This window comes from Conger conger, chromosome 7, assembly GCF_963514075.1.
Source record: "Conger conger chromosome 7, fConCon1.1, whole genome shotgun sequence".
Taxonomy (NCBI): Eukaryota; Metazoa; Chordata; class Actinopteri; order Anguilliformes; family Congridae; genus Conger; species Conger conger.
The window spans coordinates 53938247-53964259 of NC_083766.1; the positions used below are offsets into that span (position 1 = coordinate 53938247).

General features: G+C 40.1%; 1 protein-coding gene across 1 annotated transcript; it reads right to left on the minus strand.

Annotated features, from left to right (window-relative positions):
• Positions 1 to 3785: 3785 nt before the first annotated feature.
• On the minus strand, positions 3786 to 25779 carry LOC133133353 (uncharacterized). Its single transcript, XM_061249454.1, has 5 exons — positions 25441 to 25779; positions 23147 to 23151; positions 17679 to 18103; positions 13009 to 13476; positions 3786 to 4117 (listed from the first exon to the last, which is right to left on the minus strand). Exons 1-5 carry the CDS (start codon positions 25777 to 25779, stop codon positions 3786 to 3788), a joined length of 1569 nt encoding a protein of 522 aa, XP_061105438.1.
• Positions 25780 to 26013: the final 234 nt, after the last annotated feature.

The window sequence follows — 26013 nt, forward strand, 5'->3', positions numbered from 1 at the left end:
TTTTCCTGGTATTTTTATCTAAATTTTTTAAACAACATGGAACCTATCGCCTTTTGTATCAGACCACCCCATTTTTAGATGAACAAAAGTATTGGAACATGTGACTGACATGTGTTTCTTGTTCCTTTAGACTTAGAGAGCAGCAATATAGAGCCAATAAAAGTCTTTCATGTTGCCTGCCATGGGGCCAATGGAGCCTGATGGGCCTGGACCTGTTCTCTGTGCTGGGGTTCCATGAAGTTACAACTGTTATCCAGCCACTGGACCACATCCCGCTGGCTCTATGTGATGGGGTCACGGCCATGCTACACCAGCTTCTGGAACCTGGCATCATTGAGCCAGTTGACGCTTCACCCTGGGTCTCAAGCCTCGTGGTGGCTAAGAAGATGTCAGGAGCCCTGCGTGTCTGTGTCCACCTGACAAGTATCCACTGCCCACCTCAGAAGAGCTCACAGCTCAGTGCTACGGCTCTATGGTGTTCTCCAAGCTAGACCTCAGACAAGGCTGCTTACAGGTGCCTCTCCATCCCAGCAGCAGAAACCCCTGCTTTTGTGACACATGCTGGAGTGTTTCGCTGCACCCGGAAGCCTTCATGGTGTCTGTGCTGGCTGGCATATCGGGTGTGGCCATATATCTGGACGATGTTGTCATACACGGGCCCACCACTTAAATCCACAATGAGCAACTCAACAGGGTCTTTGCAGCCCTAGCCAAGCACAAGCTAACAGTCAACACTGAAAAATGTGTCCCCTCTGTGCCAGCCATTGAGTTTGTGGGGTTCCGGCTGTTAGCAGGTGGCATAACTCCACTCCAGTCCAAAGTGGACGCCATTCAGGCCAGCCCCGAGCCCAGTTCAGCCGCTCAGCTCACCTCCTTCCTGGGCATGACGGGCTACTGCCTGAAGTTCCTCCCTCAGTATTCTGCCACCACAGCCCCCTTGCACCAGCTGCTGCATAAGGAACCATGGGTGTGGTCTCAGGCATGTAGCGATGCTGTGCGTGCCCTCAAAATGCAACTTACTCCACCCCCAGTGCTGACTCACTTCAACATCTCCAGCCCCACCCTTGTGACCTGTGAGGCATCAGCCACAGTGATAGGGGCTGTGCTGTCACAGATCCAGAGAGGCGTCGACCAGACTGAGCAGCGGTACTCAGTGGGTGAGTGTGAGGCTGCAGACCACTGTCTCTCTGCAGGAGCTCAAGGAAGCCTCCGCCCTGTCCTCTCTCAGCTCTGCACCGACATCCAGGGGCGGCCTGTAGCGTGGCAAGACTGGCCACCAGGCTCCTCCACCCCTGGAACCTCTTGCCTGGCCCTCTCAGCCCTGGGATCACCTACAGCTGGACATCTGTGGACAGATCCATGGGGTTCCCCACCAACAATGCTTCTTGGCGGTTGCCTACGACTTACACTCCAAATGGCCAGAGCTCACCACTACCGGCTCTGTGACCTCTCAGGTCATAAGAGACTTCCTGGACTCCTTCTTCTCTTGCTGGGGTCTCCCAAAGCCCATCACCACCGACAACGGTCCTCAACTGGTCTCTGCAGAGTTCACTACTTACCTTGAAAGCAAGGGCATCTGGCTGTGTTATCACCCCTAGGCCAATGTAACGTCTGTACACTGTGTTATCAGTGATGTTTTGAGTTATAGCATTTTTCTACTGTGCTGCAATCATCATATGCCTGAGTGATAGGTATAGAATTGTGTTGCTCTGGTCTAGGAGGTCGCGAATGCGTAAGTAAACAGGTGTTGTGTTGATGCTACTGTGTCATAGTGTGATCCTGTCGAATATAGTAGTATTCAATACCTGAGCAGGATTACCACCTAACACGTTTATGTTCAATGTCATTAAAAAGATACAATAACCGTGAATCTATTCCGAATAATATAATGGTGCTTAGTCCTGCTTTCAACAATATATGGTAAAATTAATTAATAAGTACATTGTTCTTTTGGATGGGCTAGTTCAGGATATAAATTAGTATGACCCCCCGCTTCCTTCTACACCTAAACTCAGCATCACCCAATCAGGGGCAAGCATCCTTGGGTAGCCTGGCTAAGGTATTTAAGATTACATTACATTACATTACATGGCATTTAGCAGACGCTCTTATCCAGAGCGACGTACAACGAAGTGCAGAACAAACACAAGTACAAGTGCGAAGAGGACCTGAGAGGACAGTACAGTACAGAGTCCTAGTGTAACCATACATATATAATCGGAACCCTTGAAGAATACATCAACTTCCAAACTAGCATACCACAGTTGGCAGCTAGAATACCCTAAGTACAACAATACAAAAACAACAGTATCTACACAACTATATGAGTGCCATTACAGTCTATAAGGCTAATCATGGTGGTGAGTTAGGGAGAGAAAGGTGTAGCCTGAAGAGATGAGTCTGAAAGAGGTCAGAGACTCTGACATCCGCACGGAAGTCATTCCACCACCGTGGGACCAGGACAGACAGCAGTTGTGAGCGAGAAGTGCAGGTGTGGTGAGGGGGAGGCGCCAGACGGCATGAAGTGGCAGAACGGAGGGGTCTTGTTGGTGTATATGGTGTATGGTGTATATGAAGTGATTGAATATATACAGGGGCTGATCCCTTAACTGCCTGGTATGCGAGCACCAAAGTTTTAAATTTGATGCGAGCCATAACAGCGCAGCCAGTGGAGGTTGCTGAGCAGGGGGGTGACATGTGAATGTCTGGGAACATTGAATATCGGATGGGCTGCAGCATACTGGATCAGTTGTAGGGGTCTGATGGCAGATGCTGGAAGGCCAGCCAGCAGATAATTGCAATAGTCCAGGCGGGACAGGACCATTGCTTGGACAAGGATGGCTGCAGGAACAGGCTTGTGTGTTAGAATTTGGATCTTTGGAAGAGAAGGATTTCCTTTTTTATTTTGGGGCTGCTTCATGGGGTAATACTCTGGCAAGGTCTGACTTATCTGTTTTTTCTGGTATTTGTAATTATTGTCTTGTTGTGTTTTGTAAATTGGATGTAGTGAGCCTACATTCAATAAAGAATGGATGCTTTTTATTCATCATGCTATCTGCTTGTTAATTCATTCATTTAATCCAAGGGTCTGATATAGTTTGTTTTGACTTGTTGGTTGATTCCACCAGTTTTCGGTAGACTGACCTTTTAAAGAATTTGAAAATGTTATTGATAATTGTCATTCCTAATGATAATGATTAAATTAAATCATATAAAATATATTTTATCTGAAGGATAAGTGAGGGGTTCTAGCATGCAATACCACTTGTGTTCAGTATTCAGAGAGCTGAATATCTTAACAAGGATATTGATTGTTGATATTGATTCATTACAACAATTACCTAACCTATGAATAAACACAGATGCAGTTGACAAGTCCTACAATATCTTGGATGTACCTTTGCGTATACAAATAACAATGTCACCCTGTCACTGAAAAATAAAACAAGAAAGAATAACTTGCACAATTTAGGCTGTAGTCCTATAGCGGCATTTCGATGAATGAGTCACCCAGTTAGGTCCATGGGTGAATCACAGGCTAAATACTGCCAACGCAGAAACACACCAGGGAAGTCAGTCTTCAGACTTTTCAAATATGTATATTTATTTCATGTAAAACAGCAATTTCTTCAACCCTGTTTTATGACAATCGAAACAAATGTACAGGGACAGACTAGGTTTGAAATATTACCCTGTCATTGCTAACAGCCTGGATTACAGCACTTATGATTTCCCAAAGATTCTGACAGTAAAACTTACAAAGAACCGTATGGTGTTCATGTCCCTTATTGTGCGTTACAGCCAAAGGACGGCTGTGGTTCTGGTTCAATAACCCTGATGACCACGATCCTACTGGGGTCCCAGACAGAGGCCTCCTCCAGACCACTGTGCACCATGCCACATTTAGGGGGCACCCAGGCCATGTCATAGCCAGTGTCGTGCCAGGTCTTCTGCAGGGGGTGCCCCTGGTGGTCAATCTTCTTCACCCTCCCCACATTCACTTTGAGCTCCAGGACCCTGTGGCCCCTTTCAGCTACTTTCAGGGGGTAGCGGCTGGCTTTCTGGATGTCGCGGCTGACGTACACGCCGGGCCCCGTAGTAGCGTTACACACAGGTTCTAAAATGGTGCAGGTTGGGTTAACAACGCAAATCAATCCAGTCATTGATAAATTCATAATTTTTTAAATTATGTTACAAAATCTTCCCTGTTTAGGTTAGGACAGTAGTAGATGCAATATGGCTGGGCGTGATTCCTGGATAAACTTTGTCATGAATCTTTGCCATAGCGTGCATTTCTGCAATTTGCAAATTTTTGTACTTTAATAAAATGAAGAAACTTTACCCAAAATAATTAGGAAATTATATTGTATGCTAATGTACAGCTCTTCCAGAATGCACCCTCAAACTCATTTAAGATAGACCTACTATATATGTAAAATATGTTTTCGGTGCTAATAAAAAATATAGGAGGTCTAAGGTTCCCTTTCTGTGTTCATCAAACAGGTTAGTTTGATAGAAGTTGTGGTGATGAACAGAGAAAGCCAGAGGCTAAACAACAGACTAGTCGAGTGAAACACACTGAAGTCAATGCTTGTGATAGGAGTAGTGGATCAAGGTAAAGTCATGCAAGCCTCCCTGCGCCTTTTTAAGAAATATACAGTATGTGGAATCTGTACCTGGTAGGGGAAGGGGAGGGGAGAGCCGGGACGAAAGTAACGCTTTTTTTGTCTGATCCCATTTACAAATTAATAGAGATAGAGATCCCACACAATGACACTCAACTTGCACAGGTCCTTCCCTATTATCAACTGTAATTTTCATTCTAGAATATATGATTTTGACATGAATATGCGGAGAACGGGCCGAGCACAATGTTACTTTTGTCCCTACCCAGCAGAATGAAAGTAACATAAGAGTGGGTCGAAAGTAACGGTGGGGTGGGCAATGTGTGTTCTATCTCTGTTTTTGGGGATTGTAATTCTCTTTACTTTCAACACATGTACGATTAGACATTTCATGTTTGTGTCGATTCAAAAAATGCTATAGGTTCGAAATTCATCCAAATTAACCGTGCGCAACCAATAAAATGTTTTTCGATACAAGATTAATCGTACTGAAATGCATTATTTGGGATTTATAGCTACACTAGATCCTCGAATATAATTTATGTATTAAACCTGTCAATAAAAGTAGGCTATATCGTGAGTTTCTGATGTTTGTAGAGAAATTCTCAGACATTATGTCAGTTGATTTTCGTAACAGTCACCCTCGAATCGTTGCCTAACGTTTTATTAAACCTGAAGATAAATGTTTGTTGTGAGGAAAGCTTATATCAATTTTTGTAATTTTCAAACGTTAGGTAGTTCATTTTGCAAGATAGAATGAGCTCGAGGCGACAACAAACGTTTTCTGTTCATTTTTTTACTGCAGGCTTAAACAAGTTGCCCTAACAACGGCTAAGAGTAGACATTCGAAAGTGCAAGAAAAAGAAACATCGGGAACTGCAAACGAATAGTTAACTTAATCTGATTTATAAATCAAGAAAGCGTCACATGGCATAAGTCATGTTTATCACAGATAGCTTTCACACTAGCACATATGTCTCTGTTGAAAAGAGACCTCTCTGTGTCCTCCTAATTCTAATTCTCGTCATTTTCTTTAAATATAACAAAAGAAAATGCATTATAAGAAATATCGCGAAACGAAATAGTGCTACTTTGGTCCCTCCGTGGGACGTTACTTCCGTCCCTCCCCTCCCTCTTGTCACTTCTCCCCGACTAGCATCCAAGACTTGCTAACATGAAACTTGAAACCGATGCTATCAATTACTCACTTACTTGCTTTTAGCCCTTTTATTTTCTCTCCTTTTTTAATTATCATATATTGTTTTATATTGTATTCTATTTGGTACTGTTGCACTTTTATCTGCATTTATGCTCCTTATTTTTATTGTTCCTCAATCTGTAAAGCACTTTGGTTTCAGCTGTTGCTGCATGTAAATGTGCTATACAAATAAAGTTGACTTGACTTGACTCACTAGATGTGTGAAGACATGCATTGATTACATTAGGCAAACCTACTTTCCAATTAATTTACACGTTCAAGAGTCGCACCCAAACAAATGATGAAACAATATAGTACTCCACAGCTCCTTGGAATAACCCCCCAAACACAGACCTACTGTAGGCTACTTGTAAAGTAAGGCTACTTGTCAAACTAATAAAAAAATATGGCAGGAGTGAGGTTACCTTCCAGATTTGTAGTTATTCTTGTCGATCACGCTCCGTCTCCGTGCGCATGACACTGGTTAAATTGCGACAAAGCGTATTTTATTTGACAGGAAAGTTAGGCGTTAACTTCGGGGAAACGACACCACCCGGTGTTTGTTCCTTCTTTAGACGGGGGGTGGTAGATCTTGTTATGGTCATTTACATGTACACAAATTTTATGTAGAGTAACACTTTGTTGGCATGGGCATCAGGCCACACAATCAAAATGCCATGTGCCTTTCTGCTACACTTATAAACACAATCTGTATTTATATCTCATTTACAGTCTCAATGACCCTTTTTTTGTAAATTCCCCCATATGAATGTTTTTTAATGAGTCTCAAAAATGAACTGGATATCCTGAATCACAAGTTCTAATGTGTCTTCATTTGACTGACCAGCCAGGCAGAAGGCAGTATGCAGTCTATTGCAAATTAATATGCTAATCTCATGGGTGACCGTAATAGCTACATACTGGATCCTTCTACTAAACTGAATTTAAATGAACAAATACTGTTTTATTAAATATTCACAAAAGCAAGCATTGACAATCATGGGCAAAATTCCCATACCTAGAATAAAAAATTTTTTTAAATCAATGTTTTTTTTGTTTTTTGTTTCTTTGTTTCTTTGTTTTTTTAATAAAAATTGTGTTCCTTCTGTTCAAGGATCACATAATTCCACATTTTCATTAATATTACTTTTCATGCCCATGCTAGTTACTGTAATATTTGGTGTATCATTAAAAATGTACACAAATAATAATCATAATAATCATAATAATCATAATAATCATAATAATACTGTAATGGGTTCTCCCCCTGAAAACTAATTACGGCTCCAAACAATGTATTAGTAATTGCCTAAACTTTAAATAACAGATTAAGTTTTGACTGTCGTCCAATTTCTCTTATGAAGTGTTCGACGTACCTTTCAAATGTATTCAAATAATGCTGCAATTCTGTCTCTGGAAAAGAAGACATTTGGATAAGAAATTAATAACTTGTACAATTTAGGCTGTGGTCTCATGGCGACATTTCAATTAATGTGACACACAGTTAAATCCATGGGTGAATCACAGGCTAAATCCTTATAGTAGTAATAATAGTAATAATAATAATAATAATAATAATCCTAATAATAATAATAATAATAATAATAATAATAATAATACTGTAATGGGTTCTCCCCCTGAAAATGAATTACGGCTCCAAACAATGGATTAGTAATTGCCTAACCTATAAATAATTACAGATGAAGTTTTGACTGTCGTACAATTTCTCTTATCAAGTGTTCGATGTACCTAATTCTGTCTCTGAAAAAGAAGACATTTGGACAATGTAGGCTGTTGCCCCATGGCGGCATTTCAATTAATGTGACACACAGTTAAATCCATGGGTGAATCACAGGCTAAATCCTTAGGGATTGGTTTCTCATTCCTGAAGAAACCGAAACACATCAGGGAAGACACTCTTCAGACTTTTCTAATATTTATATGTATTTAATATAAAACAACGGTTACTTCAACCTTGTGTTACAAAAATAGCAACAAATTCACTGAGGAACAGATTTGCCTGGACAAATTAAGTAAGCACGGATTACTAACAGCCAAGATCATCAATGGCTCACAAGACACTGTTCAAAACAGTTAACTTTCAGGTCAAAACCCAATAAAATTCTGATCATTGTGGAAGGAAATATGCTGCATTTTGGTAGATAAATGAAACTATATGCTTGAAATACGCAAGACAGAACATTCTGATTTGAGCAGAAAGTTTATTCCGTTTATTCAATTTTTTTTGTTTGCAGCCTTGTTACCATCTATACAAAAGTGATCATACTTGCATTGAAATGTGCATGTATATAGGGTAAATATAGAAGTAGTCACTGAAGAGATTTTTCCACTATTACTGCTGTAAATGTACTGCTGAAACACCTGGCTGTCATTTCAGTGAACAACCTACCCAGGTGTTTGTGCCCCGTTACCACATTTGGATTTGCATTTGCATTCTTTAGCCTTGGTGGGGAAAATGGATGCAGCCAGAGGTAACAACAGAATGTTTCCGCAGGTTGATCAAAGCTCCAAAGGTCACGGTGCTGCACGAGAAAAATAAAGGCGATGAAGATTTTTACAGCTCTGGAGTGATCATATATTTGTGATGTACTCTCACAGGATAATAACATGAAAGAGGGAACAGATTGCCAGTCAAATATTTTGATTTTGCTCTATTATGCTAGCTAACAATAGCACTGTGCGTCAACAAATGACCGGAAAAGCTAGCGCTGGTAAACCAGACTGGAAGTCAGAAATTGCGGGTAACGTTATTTAGCTGAAGTAATGGTACTTGGCTATCCGGCTGTTTTATTGTAGCCTAGATCTGCAATATACAATATTCGCCAAACATTCTAACTGAACCTGAATCGTATTCCAAAGCTAAAAGCAAGCAGCATATGAATGTGATTTTCCTCCAGAAGATGAACGGAAATATACAGTTAACGTTACTGCTTACTGCGTCCAATAAACAGTGTGAGCTAGCCAGCTGCGTTACCTGTTGGGTTTTTCGTTTGGTCTAAGGTTACTCAGTGAAGTGCAGTCTCCAGAAATAATATTTTAGTTACTCACTAAAGAGGGGTTTCCAACGATGAAAGCCTTTTCTCCGTCGTGGCTGCAGTTTCTACTCTTCGCATTTTGTATAAATAGTAAAACAAATCACTTAACTTCCCCGAAGTTGGTGAAAAAAAAACTCTGGGAAAAATACAGGTGTGTGTCCACAGTTATGGGCGCATTTGGGCGGGCTCAAAATCAACCGTCTTCTGGTTAAAAAAAAAACAAAACTGTATTGCACTGTATAGTCTGTATAGTCGCATAGTAACATTTCACAGTAGCATGCCGTTTACGGCAAGTCATGCTTTTGGCGCCAAAAAAGCGCTGCTTTTTACAGTATTGTACTGTACTTAAGAAAAACTGTACATTACTGTTTGCATTTGGCCGTATTTTTACAGTATTTTTTTTTTTTTTTTTACAGTGTGGGACGTTACTTCCATCCCTGCCCTCTCTTCTGTCTCCTCTCCCTGGCTATCATCCAATATATCATCGCTAACATGAAACTTGAAACAGATGCTATCATTCACCCATTAGATGTGTGAAGAAAATTACAGATGTTTGCAAACTTAAACAAGTAAACACAATTCTACAATAAATAGACTTACTGGACCATTTTTTACTTGACTGGACACACAATCAAAATGGCATGTGCCTTTCTGCAACTCTTAAACACTATCTGCATTTATATCTCATTTACAGTCACAATGAACCGTTTTTTGTAAATACCCCCATATGAATGTTTTTCAATTAGTCTTTGAAGTCAAATGGATATCGTGAATCACAAGTTCTAATGCGTCTTCATTTGACTGGCCAGCCAGGCAGTAGGTGGCAGCAAATCACTTGAAAAGCAGGCTACCAGTAGATTCATTACTTCTGTTTCGGGACCTCAAGTTATGCAGTCTATTGTAAATTAATATGCTAATTTCATGGGCGACCGTAATAGATACTGTGGTGCCTCGGGGTAGATACTGAGGCAGCGGGTGGGCCCAGGTGTGCATTGGTAAAGGTGGGGCCTCCTGTTAGGTTCAATCCTCCAGGTCAGTACTGCAGAGGCTCTTTCCTCTCGCTGCTCTTCTTTCCTCAGCATAGGCGCCGACGGAACCCGTTTGCAGCCTCGACCGCGCCTTAAATATCTTCCCCTGCTCATTAGGGAAAAGGGCTGCAGCTGAGTCAGTAGTTTTCCACAGTGTTCACTTACGTGCGCTGTCCGGGGTCCTGGACTGCAGGTAGAGGGTTCTCTCTCCATGGTGTTGATCTCCCCATCACTTCCCTAGGAAAATAGACCCCTTCGCTTACCTCTCCCAATGCGTAACGGTTGCGGGGTTGCGTTGTGCGGGCCCTTCTGGGGTTTTCTACCCACGTGGCGCAACATGCCGGATCGTTCTACTAAATTGAACTTAACTGTATTGTATATGTTATACTGTTTTACTAAATGCAAGCATTCACGCTTATGGGCAAGACTCCCAGAGCTAAAATACAGATACAAAGTGTATCCTTTCTGTACCCTATCAAAGATAATATAATTCCACATTTTCACAAATATTACTTTTCATTCCCATCCTACAGTTTTTTACTGTAATACTAAGTATTTGGTGTATCCTACAATGTATCTTACCAAGTGTTGGATGAAGCTTTGCAAAACATATGCAAATAACGATGTAATCCTATGACTGAAAAATAAAACATTTGGATAAGAAATTAATAACTTGCACAATCTTGTCTGTGGGCCGATGACAGCATTTCAATGAATGTGACACACCGTTAAGTCCATGGGTTTTACTGTGTACCTATTTTTAGAGGCCAATTTCTGTGGAATTGAGACTTCCTCTTCATTATGTTGCCATTCAAATTTGAGTCATGCAATCTGCCGGCAAGGACACCTCAGCTCCATGTCCTCCGCCCTTTATAATGTAATGAATTCAAAATTCAACCAAAATCTGCAGAACAAGCTCATGATGTTAAATTGGTGGGATTGTGGATTTGGGATATTACCTGCATTCCATTATGGATATTTAGCTGAAGTTTTTATCCAAACGGACTTGCAGTTGAGTAGACTAAGCAGGGGCCAATACCTCCTGGAGTAAGGAGGAGTTATGGGCCATTCTACTACACTGGGGATTTCACCACCAACTTTCCAGATCCCAGTCAACATGAGAGTATTGAGAGATTTGAGTAAATAGCGAGCAATATCTTCATGTACCTTGTTGAATTGTACAACAATAGAAATGGTGTAAAGTCCAGGGATCCGAAAGCAAAAGTCCTGTCTTGTGTCTTTTCATTTCACAAATTAGTTCTACCTCCTGGCTGAAGTATTACACTTCTTAGCAAATCCAGGTGATTCAAACGAATACTAGGGAGGACTTTTACTTTCTCATTCCACACCTCTGTATGCTACACCTCGGCCACAAAAGTGGCCTGTTGATGATCTATCGAAATAATCATATAGAGGCATTGTTAAAAATGTGAAAACTAACACCTTTTTCAAAAGCTTTGTTCTTTGGAAAGGGAAAAATCCTCCTTTTATGGTAGTGTTAGATCACAAAATTGGGAATTTTATGTAGAGTAACACTTTGTTGGCATGGGCATCAGGACACACAATCAAAATTCCATGTGCCGTTCTGCAACACTTATAAACACGATTCGCATTTATATAGGCTGATTGGAGAGTCTAAATTGCCCGTAGGTATGAGTGTGTGAGTGAATGGTGTGTGTGCCCTGCGATGGACTGGTGACCTGTCCAGGGTGTATTCCTGCCTTTCGCCCAATGTATGCTGGGATAGGCTCCAGCCCCCCTGCGACCCTGTTCAGGATAAGCGGGTTCAGATAATGGATGGATGGATGGATGGATGGATGAACTGTTTTTGTAAATACCCCATGTGAATGTTTTTTAATGAGTCTTAAAAGTGAACTGGATATCGTGAATCACAAGTTCTAATATGTCTTCATTTGACTGAACAGCCAGGCAGTAGGTGGCATGCAGTCTATTGTAAATTAATATGCTAATTTCATGGGTGACCGTAATAGCTACATACTGGATCTTTCTACGAAACTGAACTTCAATGAACAAATACTGTTTTATTAAATATTCACAAATGCAAGGACTCACAATTATGGGCAAAATTCCCATTCATAGAATTTAAATGAAAAAAAAACAACACAATTTTTTGTTTCTTTGCTTTTTTTAAAATAAGAATTGTGTTCAAGGATCACATAATTCCACATTTTCATTAATATTACTTTTCATGCCCATCCTAGTTACTGTAATACTAAATATTTGGTGTATCCTCAAAGAATGTACACCAATAATAATAATAATAATAGTAATAATAATAATAATAATAATAATCCTAATAATAATAATAATAATAATAATAATAATAATAATAATACTGTAATGGGTTCTCCCCCTGAAAATGAATTACGGCTCCAAACAATGGATTAGTAATTGCCTAACCTATAAATAATTACAGATGAAGTTTTGACTGTCGTACAATTTCTCTTATCAAGTGTTCGATGTACCTAATTCTGTCTCTGAAAAAGAAGACATTTGGACAATGTAGGCTGTTGCCCCATGGCGGCATTTCAATTAATGTGACACACAGTTAAATCCATGGGTGAATCACAGGCTAAATCCTTAGGGATTGGTTTCTCATTCCTGAAGAAACAGAAACACATCAGGGAAGACACTCTTCAGACATTTATAATATTTGTATGTATTTAATATAAAACAACGATTACTTCAACCTTGTTTTACAAAAATAGAAACAAATTCACTGAGGAACATATTTGCCTGGACAAATTATAAGTAAACACTGATTGCTAACAGCCAAGATTATCAATGGCTCACAAGACATGGATACCTTTTTTATTCAACATCTTTACATACAATCATATTTATTGTATGACTTATCAAAAGATTCTGACTGCCAAACTTAGAAAGAATAGTTTTATGCTCATTCCCCTAACATTTTATTTGATGGCTATTTTGACAGGTCTTTTATTGGTAGTAACCGCTTCCAAATCCCCAGCCCATACATGGGTGTGGTTGGGGTTGAAAAGCACTGATTGGGTATGGCTGTGGTATGGGTTGAAAAGCACTGGTTGGGTATGGCTGTGGTATGGGTGGAATAACACTGATTGGGTATGGCTGTGGTTTAGGTTTGATAACACTGATGACATTGATCCTACAGGGGTCCCAGACACAGTCCTCCTCCAGACCACTGGGCACCATGCCACAGTTAGGAGGCACCCAGGCCGTGTCATAGCCTGCTGCATGCCAGGTCTTCTGCAAGGGGTGCCCCTGGTAGTCAATCTTCTTCACCCTCCCCACATTCACTATGAGCACTAGGACCCTGCGGTCCCCTTCGGCTACATTCAGGGGGTAGCGGCTGGCTTTCTGGATGTCGCGGCTGAGGTACACGCCGCGCCCCAGCATGCCGTCATTCGATGGAGAGAAGCCATAACACCTGATGCTTTCGGCAGCCTCCTTGCTGGTGCCGTGGTACATGACGTAGGTTGAGTTGTTGGCAGGCTCAGAGTAATTCTCCAGGCAAGGAGGCCTAGGGCCCATCATGTCATCTTCAGCCCAGTACATTCTTCTCCCTCTACACTGTAAGAAATTCAAATTTCAACCGAAATCACATCTGCAGAACATGCGCATGGTGTTGGTACGGATTGAGGATTTGCGATATTTCCAAAATTAGTAGTGTTACACACGGGTTCTAAAATATAAATGGCGCAGGCTGGGTCAACAACACAAATCAATCAAGTCATTGATACATTAGTCATTTATCATTTTTTTATATTTTACAAAATCTTTACATCATAATAATGTCAGCAGTTTGCCTGAGGTTAGGACAGTTAGCTCAGCAAAGTATTTCATATTTTCAACACATGTACTATTCGACATAATTTCATGTTAGTTTTGATTTAATAAATTCTATAGGGTCGAAATCCTAGATCGTCGAATATAATTAATTTATTAAACCTGTCAATAAAAGTAGGCTATATTGTGAGTTTCTGATGTTTGTAGAATCATTTTCAAACATTATGACAATTGATTTTGGCATCAGTGACCCTCGAATCGTAGCCAAACGTTTTAATAAACCTATAGATAAATGTTTGTTGTGAGGACACATAGCTTATCAAATCTATATTTGTAAACTAATTTAAGAAATAATAAGGAATGCAAGAAAAATAAACATCTGGAACTACAAACGACTACAAACGATTAGTTAAAATCCTTTTTATAAACCTAGAATGCGTCACATGGCATAAGCACTGTTTATCTGCGCTTGTGCGCACAGATAGCTTTCCCACTAGGACATATGTCTCTGTTGAAAAGAGACCTCTCTGTTGTCTTCCTAATTCAAATTCTCGTAATTTTCTGTTAATATAACTAAGGAAAATGCATTACAAGTCATTGTAAAATATCGCCAGACGAAAGTAATACTGTTACTTTAGTCTCTCCATGGGACGTTACTTCCATCCCTGCCCTCTCTCCTGTCTCTTCTCCCTGGCTATCATCCAAGACTCGCTAACATGAAACTTGAAACCGAAGCTATCATTTACTGATTAGATGTGTGAAGAAAATTACAAATGTTAGCAAACTTAAACAAGTAGGCTAAACACAATTCTACAATTAATTTAAAAAATCAAGTTGTCAAACTGATAAAAAAATATGGCAGGAGTGAGGTTACCTTCCAGATTTGTAGCTATTATTGTAGATCACGCTCCGTCTCCGTGCGCTTGACACTGGTTAACTTGCGACAAAGCGTATTTTATCTGACATGAAAGATAGGCGTTAACTTCGGCGAAAACGAAACCACCCGGTGTTTCTTTCAGCTTTAGACGGGGGGGGGAGTAGATCTTTTTATGGTCATTTATATGGACACAAATTTTATGTAGAGTATCAGTTTTTTGGCATGAGCATCAGGACACAGCAGCAAATCACTTGAAAAGCAGGCTATCAGTAGATTCATTACTTCTGTTTACGGACCTCTAGTTATGCAGTCGATTGTAAATGAATATGCTAATTTCATGGGTGACGGTAGTAGGTATATACTGGATATTTCTACGAAACTGAACTTAAATTAACAAATACTGTTTTATTAAATATTCACAAATGCAAGCATCACGCTTATGGGTAAGACTCCCAGAGCTAAAACACAGATACAAATTGTGTCCTTTCTGTACCCTATCAAGGATCATATAATTCCACATTTTCACAAATATTACTTTTCATTCCCATTCTACAGTTTTTTACTGTAATACTAAGTATTTGGTGTATCCTACAATGTATCTTACCAAGTGTTGGATGAAGCTTTGCAAAACATATGCAAATAACGATGTAATCCTATGACTGAAAAATAAAACATTTGGATAAGAAATTAATAACTTGCACAATCTTGTCTGTGGGCCGATGACAGCATTTCAATGAATGTGACACGCAGTTAAGTCCATGGGTGAACCCGCCCAGTGTTTCACCATGTCACCATTTTTAGAGGCCAATTTCTGTGGAATTGAGACTTCCTCTTCATTATGTTGCCATTCAAATTTGAGTCATGCAATCTGCCGGCAAGGACACCTCAGCTCCATGTCCTCCGCCCTTTATAATGTAATGAATTCAAAATTCAACCAAAATCTGCAGAACAAGCTCATGATGTTAAATTGGTGGGATTGTGGATTTAGGATATTACTTGCATTCCATTATGGATATTTAGCTGAAGTTTTTATCCAAACGGACTTGCAGTTGAGTAGACTAAGCAGGGGCCAATACCTCCTGGAGTAAGGAGGAGTTATGGGCCATTCTACTACACTGGGGATTTCACCACCAACTTTCTAGATCCCAGTCAACATGAGAGTATTGAGAGATTTGAGTAAATAGCGAGCAATATCTTCATGTACCTTGTTGAATTGTACAACAATAGAAATGGTGTAAAGTCCAGGGATCCGAAAGCAAAAGTCCTGTCTTGTGTCTTTTCATTTCACAAATTAGTTCTACCTCCTGGCTGAAGTATTACACTTCTTAGCAAATCCAGGTGATTCAAACGAATACTAGGGAGGACTTTTACTTTCTCATTCCACACCTCTGTATGCTACACCTCGGCCACAAAAGTGGCCTGTTGATGATCTATCGAAATAATCATATAGAGGCATTGTTAAAAATGTGAAAACTAACACCTTTTTCAAAAGCTTTGTTCTTTGGAAAGGGAAAAATCCTCCTTTTATGGTAGTGTTAGATCACAAAATTGGGAATTTTATGTAGAGTAACACTTTGTTGGCATGGGCATCAGGACACACAATCAAAATTCCATGTGCCGTTCTGCAACACTTATAAACACGATTCGCATTTATATAGGCTGATTGGAGAGTCTAAATTGCCCGTAGGTATGAGTGTGTGAGTGAATGGTGTGTGTGCCCTGCGATGGACTGGTGACCTGTCCAGGGTGTATTCCTGCCTTTCGCCCAATGTATGCTGGGATAGGCTCCAGCCCCCCTGCGACCCTGTTCAGGATAAGCGGGTTCAGATAATGGATGGATGGATGGATGGATGGATGAACTGTTTTTGTAAATACCCCATGTGAATGTTTTTTAATGAGTCTTAAAAGTGAACTGGATATCGTGAATCACAAGTTCTAATATGTCTTCATTTGACTGAACAGCCAGGCAGTAGGTGGCATGCAGTCTATTGTAAATTAATATGCTAATTTCATGGGTGACCGTAATAGCTACATACTGGATCTTTCTACGAAACTGAACTTCAATGAACAAATACTGTTTTATTAAATATTCACAAATGCAAGGACTCACAATTATGGGCAAAATTCCCATTCATAGAATTTAAATGAAAAAAAAACAACACAATTTTTTGTTTCTTTGCTTTTTTTAAAATAAGAATTGTGTTCAAGGATCACATAATTCCACATTTTCATTAATATTACTTTTCATGCCCATCCTAGTTACTGTAATACTAAATATTTGGTGTATCCTCAAAGAATGTACACCAATAATAATAATAATAATAGTAATAATAATAATAATAATAATAATCCTAATAATAATAATAATAATAATAATAATAATAATAATAATACTGTAATGGGTTCTCCCCCTGAAAATGAATTACGGCTCCAAACAATGGATTAGTAATTGCCTAACCTATAAATAATTACAGATGAAGTTTTGACTGTCGTACAATTTCTCTTATCAAGTGTTCGATGTACCTAATTCTGTCTCTGAAAAAGAAGACATTTGGACAATGTAGGCTGTTGCCCCATGGCGGCATTTCAATTAATGTGACACACAGTTAAATCCATGGGTGAATCACAGGCTAAATCCTTAGGGATTGGTTTCTCATTCCTGAAGAAACAGAAACACATCAGGGAAGACACTCTTCAGACATTTATAATATTTGTATGTATTTAATATAAAACAACGATTACTTCAACCTTGTTTTACAAAAATAGAAACAAATTCACTGAGGAACATATTTGCCTGGACAAATTATAAGTAAACACTGATTGCTAACAGCCAAGATTATCAATGGCTCACAAGACATGGATACCTTTTTTATTCAACATCTTTACATACAATCATATTTATTGTATGACTTATCAAAAGATTCTGACTGCCAAACTTAGAAAGAATAGTTTTATGCTCATTCCCCTAACATTTTATTTGATGGCTATTTTGACAGGTCTTTTATTGGTAGTAACCGCTTCCAAATCCCCAGCCCATACATGGGTGTGGTTGGGGTTGAAAAGCACTGGTTGGGTATGGCTGTGGTATGGGTGGAATAACACTGATTGGGTATGGCTGTGGTTTAGGTTTGATAACACTGATGACATTGATCCTACAGGGGTCCCAGACACAGTCCTCCTCCAGACCACTGGGCACCATGCCACAGTTAGGAGGCACCCAGGCCGTGTCATAGCCTGCTGCATGCCAGGTCTTCTGCAAGGGGTGCCCCTGGTAGTCAATCTTCTTCACCCTCCCCACATTCACTATGAGCACTAGGACCCTGCGGTCCCCTTCGGCTACATTCAGGGGGTAGCGGCTGGCTTTCTGGATGTCGCGGCTGAGGTACACGCCGCGCCCCAGCATGCCGTCATTCGATGGAGAGAAGCCATAACACCTGATGCTTTCGGCAGCCTCCTTGCTGGTGCCGTGGTACATGACGTAGGTTGAGTTGTTGGCAGGCTCAGAGTAATTCTCCAGGCAAGGAGGCCTAGGGCCCATCATGTCATCTTCAGCCCAGTACATTCTTCTCCCTCTACACTGTAAGAAATTCAAATTTCAACCGAAATCACATCTGCAGAACATGCGCATGGTGTTGGTACGGATTGAGGATTTGCGATATTTCCAAAATTAGTAGTGTTACACACGGGTTCTAAAATATAAATGGCGCAGGCTGGGTCAACAACACAAATCAATCAAGTCATTGATACATTAGTCATTTATCATTTTTTTATATTTTACAAAATCTTTACATCATAATAATGTCAGCAGTTTGCCTGAGGTTAGGACAGTTAGCTCAGCAAAGTATTTCATATTTTCAACACATGTACTATTCGACATAATTTCATGTTAGTTTTGATTTAATAAATTCTATAGGGTCGAAATCCTAGATCGTCGAATATAATTAATTTATTAAACCTGTCAATAAAAGTAGGCTATATTGTGAGTTTCTGATGTTTGTAGAATCATTTTCAAACATTATGACAATTGATTTTGGCATCAGTGACCCTCGAATCGTAGCCAAACGTTTTAATAAACCTATAGATAAATGTTTGTTGTGAGGACACATAGCTTATCAAATCTATATTTGTAAACTAATTTAAGAAATAATAAGGAATGCAAGAAAAATAAACATCTGGAACTACAAACGACTACAAACGATTAGTTAACATCCTTTTTATAAACCTAGAATGCGTCACATGGCATAAGCACTGTTTATCTGCGCTTGTGCGCACAGATAGCTTTCCCACTAGGACATATGTCTCTGTTGAAAAGAGACCTCTCTGTTGTCTTCCTAATTCAAATTCTCGTAATTTTCTGTTAATATAACTAAGGAAAATGCATTACAAGTCATTGTAAAATATCGCCAGACGAAAGTAATACTGTTACTTTAGTCTCTCCATGGGACGTTACTTCCATCCCTGCCCTCTCTCCTGTCTCTTCTCCCTGGCTATCATCCAAGACTCGCTAACATGAAACTTGAAACCGAAGCTATCATTTACTGATTAGATGTGTGAAGAAAATTACAAATGTTAGCAAACTTAAACAAGTAGGCTAAACACAATTCTACAATTAATTTAAAAAATCAAGTTGTCAAACTGATAAAAAAATATGGCAGGAGTGAGGTTACCTTCCAGATTTGTAGCTATTATTGTAGATCACGCTCCGTCTCCGTGCGCTTGACACTGGTTAACTTGCGACAAAGCGTATTTTATCTGACATGAAAGATAGGCGTTAACTTCGGCGAAAACGAAACCACCCGGTGTTTCTTTCAGCTTTAGACGGGGGGGGGAGTAGATCTTTTTATGGTCATTTATATGGACACAAATTTTATGTAGAGTATCAGTTTTTTGGCATGAGCATCAGGACACAGCAGCAAATCACTTGAAAAGCAGGCTATCAGTAGATTCATTACTTCTGTTTACGGACCTCTAGTTATGCAGTCGATTGTAAATGAATATGCTAATTTCATGGGTGACGGTAGTAGGTATATACTGGATATTTCTACGAAACTGAACTTAAATTAACAAATACTGTTTTATTAAATATTCACAAATGCAAGCATCACGCTTATGGGTAAGACTCCCAGAGCTAAAACACAGATACAAATTGTGTCCTTTCTGTACCCTATCAAGGATCATATAATTCCACATTTTCACAAATATTACTTTTCATTCCCATTCTACAGTTTTTTACTGTAATACTAAGTATTTGGTGTATCCTACAATGTATCTTACCAAGTGTTGGATGAAGCTTTGCAAAACATATGCAAATAACGATGTAATCCTATGACTGAAAAATAAAACATTTGGATAAGAAATTAATAACTTGCACAATCTTGTCTGTGGGCCGATGACAGCATTTCAATGAATGTGACACGCAGTTAAGTCCATGGGTGAACCCGCCCAGTGTTTCACCATGTCACCATTTTTAGAGGCCAATTTCTGTGGAATTGAGACTTCCTCTTCATTATGTTGCCATTCAAATTTGAGTCATGCAATCTGCCGGCAAGGACACCTCAGCTCCATGTCCTCCGCCCTTTATAATGTAATGAATTCAAAATTCAACCAAAATCTGCAGAACAAGCTCATGATGTTAAATTGGTGGGATTGTGGATTTAGGATATTACTTGCATTCCATTATGGATATTTAGCTGAAGTTTTTATCCAAACGGACTTGCAGTTGAGTAGACTAAGCAGGGGCCAATACCCCCTGGAGTAAGAAGGAGTTATGGGCCATTCTTCGCGGATCCTATCGGGACTACACTGGGGATTTCACCACCAACTTTCCAGATCCCAGTCAACATGAGAGTATTGAGAGATTTGAGTAAATAGCAAGCAATATCTTCATGTACCTTGTTGAATTGTACAACCATAGAAATGGTGTAAAGTCCAGGAATCCGAAAGCAAAAGTCCTGTCATGTGTCTCTTAATTTCATGAATTAGTTCTACCTCCTGGTTGAAGAATTACATGTAGCCCTAAGGGAAATTTTGGTATTTCCTAAACTCATTGTATTTTTATTTTGTTTATTTTCTTTTAACACATGTTTTGAATGATCTAAAAAATGTTTAAATACTGTTTACATGCATTAAAAAATGTGTTAGTTAAAATTCACTTCCTTGGAGTGAGGCCTAATCAGCAGCCAGGGTGAGAGTTCAGGGGGAAGCAGGAAGACGAACCGAGGAAGACGGGGGGAGAAAAAACGGGAGTAGAGCGAGAAGAGGCAAGACGGGAGAGCTAGCACTGTTTATAAGTTTATAGTTTGTAGAACACCAATGTATAGTGATATTGTAGTGAATGTGTTTAGACGAACGGACAGTGAGTCTTTTAACAACATTCTAACGTGATACAGCGGTGTTATAACGTGTTTGATAACGAAAACTCGGACAGAGTTTACGGCGAGGATACATGCTAGTTAGCCCGAAGTAGCGTGCCGTTGGAGGATCCAAGGACTTTGTATTAGAGTAGCCAGCCCGGTCACTCCTTCACACATCGTCTCCAAGATCTCCGTGGACCGAACACAACTGAGGAGGACTGCAGTGACGACGTCTCCACACACAGCGCCGCCGACATTGCGTAGCTATCGCGGTGAGGAGGACAACCAGCACAAGTTTCTTTTGTTTTCTCTAGCGGAGCTTTGGGCGCGAAGCAGCCATTTTGTTTGAGGCTTCACCGAACGCTAGCATAAGTACAGGCCTGCATCTCTCTGCTGACAACTGGTTTGGTATCCAATACTCTTGCACTTAGGTTACAGTAAATCCTCAAATAGTGTCCGGGATTCTATTTGAAGCCGGGCCTCGGATAATAGCCGGGGGCGTGGCCGATTCGGACAAATAAAAGCCGGCCCCCAAATACAAGCCGGGGTAACCAGCAGGGCTATCAGTCCATACTTGACATTGTTTCGATTTAACTCAATGAAATAAAAGAGCTCTTCTTAATATTTTATATTGTTGGTTGGTTTAATACTGTTGCCAATGAAAAGTCGTTGTCCTACACCATGGGTCTCCAACACGTTGCTCTCAAGCTACCAGTCGCTTGCCGCCCCCTTCTAAGTAGCTTGCCAAAGCCTGAAGCAGTATACATTTAAACACAATTGTTGCCGCGAGGCATTCCAGCCTACGAATTTAATAAAAAGTAAATCAGGCAAAATATAAAAATAAACTCAATTTAGGCTACTTGGCAACGCAATAAGGTTTCCATGTATTTACAGCACAGCGCACGTTCAAATGAATGAATAAATGAAAGCGGCTGCCTTGGCTCGCAATAAACAGACGGGTGGGGACGACTTACGAAACGGTGTTCCTGATTAGCCTACACTAATTGATTTCTGAACGGTTACAGGAAGTGTTGAACAGTGTTGGCCCACTTGAAGTGTAGCCTTTTACTTTTATTTCTAAGAATAAAATTATACAACAGAAGCCTAATAAGAAATAAAGGCCTGCCTCGAATACAAGCCTGCCCCAAATAAAGGCCTGTGCTTTGTGCAGCCTAAGTAAATAAAAGACCCCGGACACAATTTGAGGATTTACGGTATATATTTGCCGGCTTAGTTTTAGGTTTGAAACTGAAAGTGTGCTTTAAATATTTTGACGGAACTGTGTTTTGAGTGAATGCATAGCATTTAAAGAACTGAAAAGCAAGCCATTCATTTGGGTTTGTCTGTCATATTTCCATGTATATATTTGTATATAACATATTTTTCAAGTAAATAGTTTAAACTTGATTCTCTTGGATATTTGCCTGTTTTTGGGTAGCTTATTTGATACTGAGAGTAAGCTAAAAGTGAAAAGGTTAGCTTAGTAGCCTAATATACAGTGAAGCATTTCAAAGTGTTAATACTGATTCATGGTTATATATGACATTTCATTTGATGCGTATTGCACTGATCATTTTGTTAGCTATTTAAAGGTTCAAATATTAATGTAACTTTAAAATCGAATGCTTATTTAACCTAGCACTGATAACAGCTACATAGCCTACATTTAGTGAATTATTTCATTTAGCAGTCACTTGATTGAAACTTGGCATTAAGTTAAAAGCATATGGTAGGTATTCTTAGTGTAATGTGAATAGGTGTAAATGTCAATAAGTAAGTAATAATTAAATAATTTTGTTAGAGCATTAATTAACACTCGAGAGATCTCTCGCTATATAGGAATTCGGGGAGTGCACTCCACACTAATCGCCAGACACGCTAGGGGACGCTACATACACTTCTTAGCAAATCCAGGTGATTGAAACGAATACTAGGGAGGACTTTTACTTTCTCATTCCACGCCTCTGTATGCTACACCACAGCCACAAAACAGTGGCCTGTTGATGATCTATAGAAATAATCATATAGAGACATTGTTAAAAATGTGAAAACTAACACCTTTTTCAAATGGTTTGTTCTTTGGAAAGGGAAAAATCCTCCTGTTATGGTAGTGTTCAATCACAAAAATGGGAATTTTATGTAGAGTAACACTTTGTTGGCATGGGCATCAGGACACACAATCAAAATGCCATGTGCCTTTCTGCAACTCTTATAAACACTATCTGCATTTATATCTCATTTACAGTCACAATTAACCTTTTTTTTTTTTAAATACCCCATATGAATGTTTTTTAATGAGTCTTAAAAGTGAACTGGATATCGTGAATCACAAGTTCTAATGTGTCTTCATTTGACTCACCAGCCAAGCAGTAGGCAGTATGCAGTCTATTGCAAATAAATATGCTAATTTCATGAGTGACCGTAATAGCTACATACTGGATCTTTCTACGAAACTGAACTTAAATGAACAAATACTGTTTTATTAAATATTCACAAATGCCAGCATTCACGCTTGTGGGCAAGACTCCCAGAGCTAAAACACAGATACAAATTGTGTCCTTTCTGTACCCTATCAAGGATCATATAATTCCACATTTTCACAAATATTACTTTTCATTTCCATCCTACAGTTTTTTACTGTAATACTAAGTATTTGGTGTATCCCACAATGTGTCTTACCAAGTGTTGGATGAAGCTTTGCAAAACATGCAAATAACGATGTAATCCTGTGACTGACCGAAATGAGATCTGCAGAACATGCCCGTGGTGTTAAAGTGGAATACAGACCGCTCCAAAAGTATTGGAACCACAAGGTCAATTCCATTGCTTTTCTTGTACCCTGAAGACAATTGAGTTTGAGGTCCAAGGATGTGCATGAGATGACAGATATGAATTTCAGCTTTTATTTCCTGGTATTTTTATCTCAATTTTTTAAACAACTTGGAACATTTTTGTATCAGACCACCCCATTTTTAGGTGAACAAAAGCATTGGAACATGTGACTGACATGTGTTTCTTGTTCCTTTAGACTTAGAGAGCAGCAATATAGAGCCAATAAAAGTCTTTCATGTTGCCCGCCATGGGGCCAATGGAGCCTGATGGGCCTGGACCTGTTCTCTGTGCTGGGGTTCTATGCAGTTACAACTGGAAAACAGTTCAACTGTTACAACTGTTACAACTGTTATCCAGCCACTGGGCCACATCCCGCTGGCTCTATGTGATGGGGTCACGGCCATGCTACACCAGCTTCTGGAACCTGGCATCATTGAGCCAGTTGACGCTTCGCCCTGGGTCTCAAGCCTCGTGGTGGCTAAGAAGATGTCAGGAGCCCTGCGTGTCTGTGTCGATCTACATGCAGTGAATAAGGCAGTGATCCCTGACATTACATTACATTACATTACATTACATTACATTACATTACATTATTGGCATTTGGCAGACGCTCTTATCCAGAGCGAACTTCACCCCCAGTGCTGACTCACTTCGACATCTCCAGCCCCACCCTTGTGACCTGTGAGGCGTCAGCCACAGTGATAGGGGCTGTGCTGTCACAGATCCAGAGAGGCGTCGACCAGACTGAGCAGCGGTACTCAGTGGGTGAGTGTGAGGCTGCAGACACCCCTGCAGACCACTGTCTCTCTGCAGGAGCTCAAGGAAGCCTCCGCCCTGTGCTCTCTCAGCTCTGCACCTACATCCAGGGGCAGCCTGTAGCGTAGTGGTTAAGGTAAATGACTGGTTGTCTTAATACGTTCATTTAATCCAAGGATCTGACATAGTTTGTTTTGACTTGTTGGTTGATTCCACCAGTTTTCGGTAGACTGACCTTTTAAAGAATTAGAAAATGTTATTGATAATTGTCATTCCTAATGATAATGATTAAATTAAATCATATAAAATATATTTTCTTTGAAGGATAAGTGAGGGGTTCTAGCATGCAATACCACTTGTGTTCAGTATTCAGAGAGCTGAATATCTTAACAAGGATATTGATTGTTGATATTGATTCATTACAACAATTTCCTAACCTATGAATGAACACAGATGCAGTTTTGACAAGTCCTACAATGTGTTGGATGTACCTGTGCGTATACAAATAACAATGTCACCCTGTCACTGAAAAATAAAACAAGAAAGAATAACTTGCACAATTTAGGCTGTGGTCCTATAGCGGCATTTCAGTGAATGAGTCACCCAGTTAGGTCCATGGGTGAATCACGGTAAATACTGCGGAAACAGAAACACACCAGGGAAGTCAGTCTTCAGACATTTCAAATATGTATATTTATTGCATGTAAAACAGCAATTTCTTCAACCTTGTTTTATGACAGTCGAAACAAATGTACAGGGACAGACTAGGCAGGAAATATTACCCTGTCATTGCTAACAGCCTGGATTACAGCATTTATGATTTCCCAAAGATTCTGACAGTAAAACTTACAAAGAACCGTATGGTGTCATGTCCCTTATTTTACGTTACAGTAGAATAACAATGGTTAAATAACCCTGATGACCCTGATGACCTTGATTCTATGGGGATTCCAGACACAGTCCTCCTCCTCACCACTGGGCACCATGCCACAGTTAGGGGGCACCCAGGCTGTGTTATAGCCAGCATAGTGCCAGGTCTTCTGCAGGGGGTGCCCCTGGCGATTAATCTTCTTCACCCTCCCCACATTCACTTTGAGCTCCAGGACCCTGCGGTCCGCATTGGCTAAATTCAGAGGGTAGCGGCTGGCTTTCTGGATGTCGCGGCTGAGGTACACGCCGCGCCCCAGCATGCCGTCTATTGAGGGATTGAAGCCGTTCCTCATGATGCTTTCAGCAGCCTCCTTGCTGGTGCCGTGGTACATAATGTAGCATGAGTTTTTGGTTGGCTTGCAGTGGCTCGGCAGGCAAAGAGGCCGAGGGCCCATGTTGTCATCTCCAGCCCAGGACATTCTTCTCCCTTTATACTGTAAATAATTCAAAATGCTAACTAAATGAGATCTGCAGAACATGCCCATGCTGTTAAAATGGTATGGATTGTGGATTTTGCGATATTTCTAAAATGAGTAGCGTTATACACGGGTTCTAAAATGTATATG

Coding starts and splice junctions, on each gene's coding strand:
- LOC133133353 (XM_061249454.1), bottom strand. CDS start 25,779: ATGTACCACGGCACCAGCAAGGAGGCTGCTGAAAGCATCATGAGGAAC. Junction 13,477..17,678: donor ACCACAGCCATACCCAATCA/GTGTTATTCCAC, acceptor TACAGTGTAGAG/GGAGAAGAATGTACTGGGCT. Junction 4,118..13,008: donor ACCACAGCCATACCCAATCA/GTGTTATTCCAC, acceptor GCACCATTTTAG/AACCTGTGTGTAACGCTACT.